General features: G+C 35.0%; 1 protein-coding gene across 1 annotated transcript; it reads left to right on the top strand.

Annotated features, from left to right (window-relative positions):
• The first annotated feature begins 746 nt into the window (after window positions 1-746).
• On the top strand, window positions 747-2,615 carry LOC107470208 (expansin-A8). Its single transcript, XM_016089598.3, has 3 exons — window positions 747-1,009; window positions 1,399-1,711; window positions 1,917-2,615. Exons 1-3 carry the CDS (start codon window positions 865-867, stop codon window positions 2,218-2,220), a joined length of 762 nt encoding a protein of 253 aa, XP_015945084.1. The 5' UTR covers window positions 747-864; the 3' UTR covers window positions 2,221-2,615.
• Window positions 2,616-10,897: the final 8,282 nt, after the last annotated feature.

Below are 10,897 nucleotides of genomic sequence, written 5' to 3' on the forward strand. Positions count from 1 at the left end.
AAAGAAAAAAAAAATCCTAATTTCATTTATTGTTTATATTATTTTTTAATTCGACTGGTTAGGGACTAATTTATTCGAAATTATGATTTTATTTAAAAGTTTATTATTGACTAATAAATTAATATATATACAATAAAAATTTCAAACTTCAAAATACTTGTTTAAACAAAAAGAAAGTTTATGGACTAACAATTTTATTAAACTTTAACCAGCACTTAACCAGTAAAAGAAAAATAAACAATCATATATTATTAGATATAATTTCACATCATTAAAAATACTAATAATAACTAATTAATAATTACAAATTACAAAATTTATTAACCTAACACTTTTCTTAAACAAATAATTGAAGTAACCATCCAACAAATCTAAATTGATTAAAGAAAAACCATATTACTATATTAGTACTGGTTTCATACATAAGCATATATATTAGTTAATTAAGAATATGATATGAGAAAAGAAAAAACAAGAGGGGAAATGCATGTGCCATGTGGGGCCGTAGATTAAGCAGTTGGTAGTGTAATAACCGAAACATGTGCATGTGCGCCTTGATTCTTGCAACTCTCGACGATGTGATGAATACGTGAATGAGAGAGCGAGTGAGAGCGAGTGATTGAAAGTCGAAACCCTTTCTTGGCTCATAACTTGTCTTTTCCAACCCCATATAACCCCACATACATAGTCCCTAATGCCCTTAACCTTATGCTAAAGTTTTCCTATATAAGTACCAAGCCAAACCCTTTTGCTAAGCATTAAGCAACAAGCAACAAGCAACAAGCAACAAATAAAGCATCTCTCTCTTTCTCTCTCTCATATCCTAGATCCCGTTAGCTTTCTAGTAGCTAGCACCACACGACAATGGCAATTATAGCAGCCTCTGCCATCTCCCTTCTCTTCGTTGCTCTCAATCTATGCCTTAGAGGCACATTTGCTGACTATGGTGGAGGATGGCAAGGTGGCCATGCCACATTTTATGGTGGTGGAGATGCATCCGGCACAATGGGTATGCTCATTAAGTGTTACTCTACATAATCACCCTATGGTTTTAAAATAACTATGTCTAAAAAAATTAGTACATCAATATACTATTTAAATATATTAATTCTTTAATGCCTAGTTTCATCTAAATTGGTAATTATTGTTGAAAAAATACTATAACAACCATATTACGTACACCTAACAAAATCAATCACTATATTAGCTATTTGTACATAATACATTTAGAATACAACATACACATTAAAAATAAATTAAAAAAAAAAATTTTTTGCATACACTAATTATTGTGCCTAGCCTTTTTATTTGGACATATGGGGTCCCAAGGTGGTGCCTTTTAAGGGTTTGAATCAAGCATTATTTAGACTTTCTTTTAATGAGAGTTAATGATTGCAGGTGGTGCTTGTGGCTATGGAAACTTGTATAGCCAAGGATATGGGACTAACACTGCAGCACTCAGCACTGCTCTATTCAACAATGGCTTGAGCTGCGGGTCTTGCTATGAGATGAGGTGTAACGGTGACCCCAAATGGTGCCTCCCCGGCGCCATCACCGTCACCGCCACGAACTTCTGCCCACCTAACTTTGCCTTGTCTAATGACAATGGTGGCTGGTGCAACCCTCCCCTCCAACACTTTGATCTTGCTGAGCCTGCTTTCCTTCAAATTGCTCAATACAGAGCCGGAATTGTCCCCGTTTCTTTCAGGAGGTAAATTCCGATAACGGTCTCTGGACAGAAATACAAAAACTTTTAATTATTTTATCCAATGAGTAAAGCCCACATAGCTTCATCATAAATACCACATTGGATTTGCTTAACTACCCAATGTGAGACTTGTAACTTTTTTCTAAGCTCTTTTAGCTCTAAGTATTGACTAGAATCATGCATTGACTTTTTTTTGTGTGTGAAACAGAGTCCCCTGTGTCAAGAAAGGAGGAATAAGGTTTACAGTTAATGGACACTCATACTTCAACTTGGTTCTGATTACAAATGTGGGCGGAGCCGGAGACGTTCACTCGGTGTCTATCAAGGGATCGAAGACAGGGTGGCAAACCATGTCAAGGAACTGGGGCCAGAACTGGCAGAGCAACTCATACCTCAATGGCCAGAGCCTCTCCTTCCAAGTCACAGCCAGTGATGGCAGAACAATCACTAGCTACAATGTTGCTCCTTCCAATTGGCAATTTGGACAAACATTTGAGGGGTCACAATTTTAGAAACCCCCCAATTCAAACTTTGTTTGTGCATGTAATATAGTATTGCCATTTGCTTTTTGCTTGTTGGAGTTGGGAGAGTGTGGGAGTTAAAAGAAAAGGAGAGGTAGAATTAGGAGGGAGGAGTTAAAAGTTAAAAAGTAAAAAGGCCAACATGGTCTTTATGCTGTGGTGGCTATATGGCACCCGCTAGGCCTAAATATATATAATATATAGTTGTTTTTGTGTCACGGGATATATGAATATCTCATTGTCATTGATCATCATCCCCTAGTTGTTATGTTATAGGTGATGGTGATCCCAAATTCTCAATAGCTTTGTATATTTGATCCCCAAATGGTAGAAAAACTAAGTTGGGGGCGATTTGATTCAATATCATGCTGCTTTTTTATTTGCAAGTCTTGTCCCAATTCACTGTTTAATTGTTGCATACTACCGTAAGTTTATAAATTAGAATCTTATTACAAATTAAATCCTCAATCCAACACATAACATTTTAAAGTACTAGTTGACCATCTTATTTTTTTTTCCTATAACATTAAAAAGGGAACGCAGATAAAGTAGCATTAAACTTGAAGAATTCCAAGAAATAGAGCAATTTCCGGTGGCATATGTTTGACTTGGACTATAAATGGAAACTATCAAGAGTAGAAATGCATCGATTTCATATGGCTTCTATAAAATCTTTCTTCCCAAATCCCAATTATGAAGTAGAGTAATTTCATTTTAATTTTGTGAATCTGTCGGTCGTTATTTTGCGATAACTACCTTCCACCAAATACATTCATGGAGGTCTAGCCATGTGAAACCTACTGGCACAAGATTCTGTGAGAAAAGATAGTCGCTGAATGATTAAATTACAAGTTAGAAAAACAAAAAATATTAAGTACCTACTTAACTTCAAAACGTGACCCATTTCTAGGTCCAAACTTGATACGATTTCAGCGTTTGGACTTTGGAGATGCTTTGTAATAAAACCACGGATTCAAAAGTCAGATGTTGTACAAAAGATATAGGATATCCAATCACTTAGAGTAGATAACTAAAACCAATGATTGAGTTTGATATTTTCTTTTTAGTAGGAGAAAAAGAAACCACGTAGAGCTTAAGAAATATTATTTCTATTTGTTTAATAATGACAAGTTTCATATTATGACTTCCTCTAAACAAATACTCCCCAATCATTAACATTTTCTAATTTTTAGCTTAAAAGCCTTAAACTTAAAAGTCCGGGTCCTTTCTCTTTTCCACATAGTTGAATCACATTGTTTTGAATTTTGGTATAATCAATCACAAGTTTTACGATAAGGCACATAAACAAACCAAATAAAAATCAATATTACGTAAATGTCTTAAATATAATAAAATTACATGCTTGTTTTGTTTGTGTTTATATATAAATCGAAGTTATTAGATTCGATTTATACCTTCTCAAAGTAAATCGACTTAATAAGATTTGAATTAGTAAAAAACATTTTAAATTGAAATTTATAGTTTTGATTTAGTAGGTTAAAAAACATTAAAATAACTAGCACATAGTAAATCGAAACAATAAGCTTCCATTTATATCCATAGTAAATCAAAACAAGTGGTTTTGATTTACATTCCTTAGTAAATCGATTGGAATAGTTTCAATTTATAGGTATTATAGAGCATAACTAAATCTAATGTATTAGATTTAATTTACTAACATTATAACTATATATAAAATTTGAATTCAATTGTTTCGAATTACAATTCACAATCTCCCCCACCTTTCAAATGTACTCCAGAGAGAATAGTTTGGCAACAACACCATAAAATTTAAAATTATGGACATAGAGGACGACCCGAATCATATCTATTGGTTTGACAGAATTGTCCATAAATTACTGGTGGCATCAATGAATAGGTTAGTGAATGAAATTTATTTTTTAAAATAGATTAGTAATGTTAGTAATATTAAGCCGCTTAGAGTATTTGTTCATAAACGTTAGTTAGAAATTAGAATTTTTAAACTATGAATAGTGGTTAGAGTAGTGATTTAGTAGTTTGTTAGAATTTCAAAATTACAAATACTTCTTAGAGTAGTGATTATAAATAATTGTTAGTTAGAGTAGTGATTAGAGGCTCTGTTAAAATTTGTAAGTTATAAATGTTAGATTAAGTAAAAATTAGTTTATTTAGAATTTAATTTAACTCAAAAGTGTCAGTGATAATAGTGATTTAGGATTGTGATATGTTTTACATTAACGTTATTTTTTTTATTAGTTTTCCGTGTTAGGTCCATTTAGATTTAGCTTGGATTTTTTTGAGCTTGTAAGATTATTTATTTGGGTTTAAAACATTTTTTCGATTAGGTAATACATTATTTAATATTCCTTTAGTGAACTGTTTTGTTGTGGTTCTTAGAAATAATTTTTTAATCGTTATGCAGCCTACCGATGTATTACCAGCATGAGAAGGCAGTATAGTATGCCTCCTAGAGGATAGGATCGTACTGTACTTGTAGATGGCTGGTTAATGCCATCTTGCGAGGCTAAATGAGACTTGATTTAGGCTGAATGAGCCATTAGTGAGTGCATTCATGGAGAGATAGCATCGGAGACGCATACTATTCATATGTCATTCGGGGAGTGCACAATTACGCTACAGGATGTAATGTACCAGTTAGGGCTCCCGATCGATGGCAAGTACGTCAATGGATGCCTGACGAACTTTGAGAGATACATCGAAGGTGGCCGACCAACATGGGCTTGGTTCGAGGAGCTATTAAGTGTTTTACCTCCTTCGAATTGCATCGACAAGTTCACTTGAAGTGCACTTGGATGCAGGACACATTCTGAAAGCCGGACCGGACCAACCGGTCAAACTGGTTCAACAGAAAGCCGACAAAGAAAATGGTCTTGCCTAGTGTATAAAATCGTTGAATAAAAAACTGTTCAAAAACTATTGATCCCCCAACACCCCCTTTGTGAAGAATTGAAAAGCTTAGCAAGTTAAAAAATTAGGGTTCTAAATGCTAACCAAAAATTAGGGTTCACCGTCGTCCGTTGTTGTGGGAATCTTCACGACCTCCTCTTTCCCCTTGTCTCGAATCCAGCCACTCTTTTGTAGCTCGACACGTCGTCTGGTTGAGGGTTAGAGTTGCTCGCCGTCATCTGTTCATCACTCTGCTCTCCGTTAGAGGTTAGTGGCATTGCTTACAGGTTTACAGGATTTTTCACTTCTTTGGGTCTTGCTTTTATTCTCTGTTTAATGATTTAATGATTTTTGCATGTAGATTGAAATTAAATTGTTGATTTTGTGTTGTTAGAAGTGGATTTGTTACTCTGCTGCTATTCTTTTTTATTTCTAAGGAAGTGAGTATGTTGTTTTTGAATTTTAATTGATATATTTATTGATTTCTGGTTTAAGGAGATTAATTATTGCTGTGTTTTTAATTTTTGTTGCTAATTGTTCTTGATTCCTGGTAAGCTCAGTTTCTGATTTCCATTTTATCTATTTGTTGAAATGTAATGGATGCTGATAGTATCATTAGTGAAGCTAGGATTATGTTGCACCTTGTATTTTGTTGTTTATAGGAACAAGGTTATCAAACTCTCGAGTTAATTAGTAAATTCGCAACAAGTTTATAAGTTTAGATCCCCCTATGTCTACCTTATGAGTTTACATTCTGAATTCTACAATTCTGGTTAACCTAAGCTCCAATAATTTATATTTCAATTTATATTTTGTACTTTTGAAAAATTTTGACAACCCTACTCTTAGTTTCTTTGATGTTCGATGTAAATGAAGTACTTTTTTATATTGTATAAATGAAGTACTTTAAGCAGAAAGGAAGTAAGAACATTTCGGCATATATAATGTATTGAATCTTTTTTTCCCCTCTTAAAATTACCTTATAGTGGTTTGAGAAAAAAACGTCTATTGGGAATATGTAGATAAATTAGATGGAAACAAAGTAAGGTGCAAATTCTACCAAAGAGTTCTTAATGGTGGTATTAGTAGGTTGAAGCATCGTTTGTCTAGATTTCCAAGTAAAAGGGTAAATCCATGTAGCAAGGTCAGAGATGATGTTACAAATAGAGTAAGGGCTATAATAGCAACAAAGGAAGAAGTAAAAGAAACTTTAAGTGTGAAGAAGCAGAAACTAATGCTAGCACTAGTAGAGATTAAGTCTCCCAGTAATATGTTCGCAAATAAAGCTCTTACATCTATGGATGCACCATCCTCCGCTGTGGAGATTTTCCTTACTAGCAATCTTTTGAGATTTCATTTATCTGAGTTTCGGCAAATGCTACATTACTTCTTTGGACATTAAAGATTGATTGTTAATATTTTGATGTTTGTACTTTTTAGGATATTTATTTATAGTTTAGTTATTATTTTATTATTAACGATTATTTCGGTTGAACCACAGTTGGACCGGTTAAACCAGTGAACCAATGTCTAAAGCAGTTCGATGATCAGTTCAGTTTTTAGAACCTTGCCAGTTAGGGCTCCCGATCAATGGTGAATACGTTAATGGATGCCTGATGAACTTTGAGAGATACATCAAAGGTGGTCGACAAGCATGGGCTTGGTTCGAGGAGCTATTAAGTGTTTTACCTCCTATGAATTGGATCGACAAGTTCACTTGAAGTGCACTTGGATGCAGGATACATTCAATGAGCTTTCTCAGGATGCAAACAAGGATACGGTTAGGAGGTATGCGAGGGCGCACATCATGGTGATGTTATCGACTCAAATTTTTTGTGACAAGTCTGGTACACGTCTTCACATTCGTTGGCAAACATACGTAGCTAGGCTGGAGGACATTGGCAAATACAGCGGCGGATCCGCTGCTCTCTCGTGGTTATACCGGTGCATGTGCCGTGTGGCTAATAGGACATGGTAAAGTCACCCAGTCCATTGCAGCTTCTTTAATTATGGATCTTTTGGTGAATCCCTAGTTTCATGCATGATGGGTTTGATGTCTGTCATTGGCCATTGGCATCGAGGTACTTGATATTTACGAATGTTATGTTTGTTAATATTTTTTCGGAATATGGCCGTTGTTGATAAAATGTCTTGGGTCGTGGGTGGTCAGGTTATCTGCCAACATTAAGCGAGAAGAGGCCTCGAGTCGGCATTGGAGACTCAAAGTAGATTTACTTCAGGCCGAGGATGTGAGTGTTTAATCTTTCAAAATATTTATTGTTAAGTTATTTTGGGCTTTTTACTATTTATAATGACATGCGAGAACCATTTCTCTTTACAATTAATGTGGATTCCATATAGCTCACCGAAGGTCGTTCAGGTAGTGCATCTCGAAATACTAGAGCCACGACATATGGCGTTTTAGAGGCCTGTGTTGGCATTAATTTATTTTTCTATCATAGAGTGACATCAGGTGGATCGAGTGCTATCACAGCTTGGTGGAGTATAGCATTGACTGCATGCCGTACTCAACATTGATTTCTTGATGTCGATGGATGGCAAAGACGGAGATCGGTGGTTTTTCACTACCTTACAAAGTTGGCACATTCATTGGACTAACAAGGTGCAACATGTGTTACAATTTGATGTCATTCCATACCAAGGACTGTCACAGGCGTACTTGGAGTGGTGACATGAGCATGGCAGGAGATTCTTGTCACTTGAGCAATTCCTTAGTGAACCCAGAGCAATTGCAATCCCGGCCAAGGCGATGCAGAAAGATCTAGGTCAGGTTCCTGATATGAATCCGGTACCTGATATTCCAGACAAGCATTGTGGTTTTTTTTTATTAACTCTCACTTTACAAATATCTCATGTTAAAAGGAATAAATGCAAGAAATAATATTTTACAAAAAAGAAAATTGATGAAGAACCGTAGATAAGGTATTGCGACTTAGGTTTTCCTTAGGTTGGGAATAATTGATATTGCGTAGAGCTTTAGAAGCGTAGTCACATATGAAAAATTAAAAAATCTAGGACTACCAGTTTTCTTTTTGTATTCTTTCTTTTATAGTAAATTTAAATTGTTTACAAAGAAATTTAAATTGCTTATAAGATAGGATTTATTTTAGAATAAACAGAATTTTATTTCTTATTTGTGAATAAGATAAACATTCATCTTCTTAAATTTAATTTGTTACTTGAGAATATGATAAATTTTATTTTTAAAAATAAAAAATAAAAGTAAACTTCACTCGTACCATAGAGTACTATACTACCACCAAAATAAAATTTTGTTTTATTTGCCATTGACTTCGAAAAACATGTAATTAAAACTACAAGGTAATTTAAAAATTTTCGTTAATTTTTAAAAAAGTCATAAAAAATTTAATGAATGGGTATTTTTTTTCCAAGAGAATTGGATAAGTTTATCCAAAGTTGTCAAAATAGGCTAAACCTATAAATAGACAGAATTTTGTCTCTAAAATTAAATTCATTTAAATTTCAGACTAAATAGACTGAGTCTAATTAACCTAAAAAAAATTATAGGTTAAACGGGCTAGTCCATAGGCTAAATGGGTAGCCCATTTAAATTTTATTTTATATTTTAAAAAAAATTAGCACTTTTGGCCAACGATCCAAAAATCTGACTCATCAATAAAAAAATTATTTGTTTAAGATTTTTGGTCTAAAAGTAATATTATTTATAAAATATTTTTTAAAAAATAGAATAAAAGAGTAAATGAGCTAATCCGTTTAATCAATTGGGCTAATCATAAATGGTTTGAGTTAAAAAATTATAGTCCAAAAATAAAACAGGATTAAATGGGCAATCCATTTAACCCACGGGTTTACAGATTAAGTCTCCCAGTAATATTTCCGCAAATAAAGCTCTTACATCTAGGGATGCACCATCTTCTGCTGTGGAGGATTTTCTACTAGCAATCCTTTAAGACTTCACTTATTTGAGTTTCGATAAATGCTACATTACTTCTTTGGACATTAAAGATTGATTGTTAATATTTTGATGTTTGTACTTTTTTAGGATATTTATTTATAGTTTATTTATTATTTTATTATAAACGATTTTTGTTGTTTGACCGGTTAAACTAGTGAACCAATGACTAAAGCAGTTCGATGACCGGTTCGGTTTTTAAAACCTTGCCAATTAGGGCTCCCGATCGATGGTGAGTACGTCAATGGATGCTTGACGAACTTTGAGAGATACATCGAAGGTGGCTGGCCAGCATGGGCTTGGTTCGAGGAGCTATTGAGTGTTTTACCTCCTACGAATTGCATCGACAAGTTCACTTGAAGTGCACTTGGTTGCAGGACACATTCAGTGAGCTTTCTCAGGGCGCAAATGAGGATACGATTAGGAGGTATGCGAGGGCGTACATTATGGTGATGTTATCGACTCAACTTTTCGGTGACAAGTCTGGTACAAGTCTTCACATTAGTTGGCAAACATACTAGCTAGGCTGGAGGACATTGGCAAATACAGTTGGGGATTCGCTGCTCTCTCATGGTTATACCAATGCATGTGTCGTGTAGCCAACAGGAACATGGTAAAGTCATCCGGTCCATTGCATCCTCTTCAGTTATGGATCTTTTGGCGATTCCCTGGTTTCATGCCTGATGGGTTTGATGTCTGTCATTGGCTATTGGCATCGAGGTACTTAATATTTACGATTGTTATGTTTGTTAATATTTTTCCGGAATATGGCTGTTGTTGATAAAATGTCTTGGGTCACATGTAGTCAGGTTATCAGCCAACATTGAGCGAGAAGAGGCCTTAAGTCGCGTACTGGAGGCTCAAAATAGATTTACTTTAGGCCGAGGATGTGAGTGTTTAAGCTTTCAAAATATTTATTGTTAAGTTATTTTGGGCTTTTTACTATTTATAATGACATGCGAGAACCATTTCTCTTTACAGTTCACGTGGATGTCATATAGTTCGCCGAAGGTCGTTCAGGTAATGCATCCTGAAATACTAGAGCCACAATATATGACGTTTTAGAGGGATGTGATGGCATTAATTTATTTTTCTATCATAGAGTGACATCAGGTGGATCAAGTACTACCGCAGCTTGGTGGAGTACAGCATCAACCGCATGCCACACTCAACATTGATTTCTTGATTTTGAAGGATGGCAGAGGCGGAGATCGATGGTTTTTCACTACCTTATAAAGTTGGCACATTCATTGGACTTACAAGTTGAAACATGTGTTGCGATTTGATGTCATTCCATACCCAGGACCGTCACAAGCATATTTAGAGTGGTGGTGATGAGCGGATAATTTATACGCTTTTTGGCATTATTTTTATATAGTTTTTAGTAAGTTTAAGCTACTTTTAGGGATGTTTTCATTAGTTTTTATGTTAAATTCACATTTCTGGACTTTACTATGAGTTTGTGTGTTTTTCTGTGATTTCAGGTAAATTCTGACTGAAATTGAGGGATTTGAGCAAAACTCTGAAGAAGGCTGACAAAAGGACTGCTGATGTTGTTGGAATCTGACCTCCCTGCACTCGAAATGGATTTTCTGGAGCTACAGAACTCCAATTGGCGCGCTCTCAACGGCGTTGGAAAGTAGACATCCAGGGCTTTCCAGCAATATATAATAGTCCATACTTTATTCGAAGAATGACGACGTAACTTGGCGTTAAACGCAAGTTCATGCTGCTGTCTGGAGTTAAACGCCAGAAAAACGTCATGATCCAGAGTTGAACGCCCAAAACACGTCATAACCTGAAGTTTGACACCAAGAAATGCCT

Source organism: Arachis duranensis, chromosome 10 (genome assembly GCF_000817695.3).
Source record: "Arachis duranensis cultivar V14167 chromosome 10, aradu.V14167.gnm2.J7QH, whole genome shotgun sequence".
NCBI lineage: Eukaryota > Viridiplantae > Streptophyta > Magnoliopsida > Fabales > Fabaceae > Arachis > Arachis duranensis.

What these genes read in the sequence shown, in the direction of transcription:
- LOC107470208 (XM_016089598.3), top strand. Translation starts at nt 865, where the DNA reads ATGGCAATTATAGCAGCCTCTGCCATCTCCCTTCTCTTCGTTGCTCTC. An exon ending in AGATGCATCCGGCACAATGG is followed by an intron (nt 1,010 to 1,398) that starts GTATGCTCATTA and finishes TAATGATTGCAG; the next exon opens with GTGGTGCTTGTGGCTATGGA. An exon ending in GTCCCCGTTTCTTTCAGGAG is followed by an intron (nt 1,712 to 1,916) that starts GTAAATTCCGAT and finishes TGTGTGAAACAG; the next exon opens with AGTCCCCTGTGTCAAGAAAG.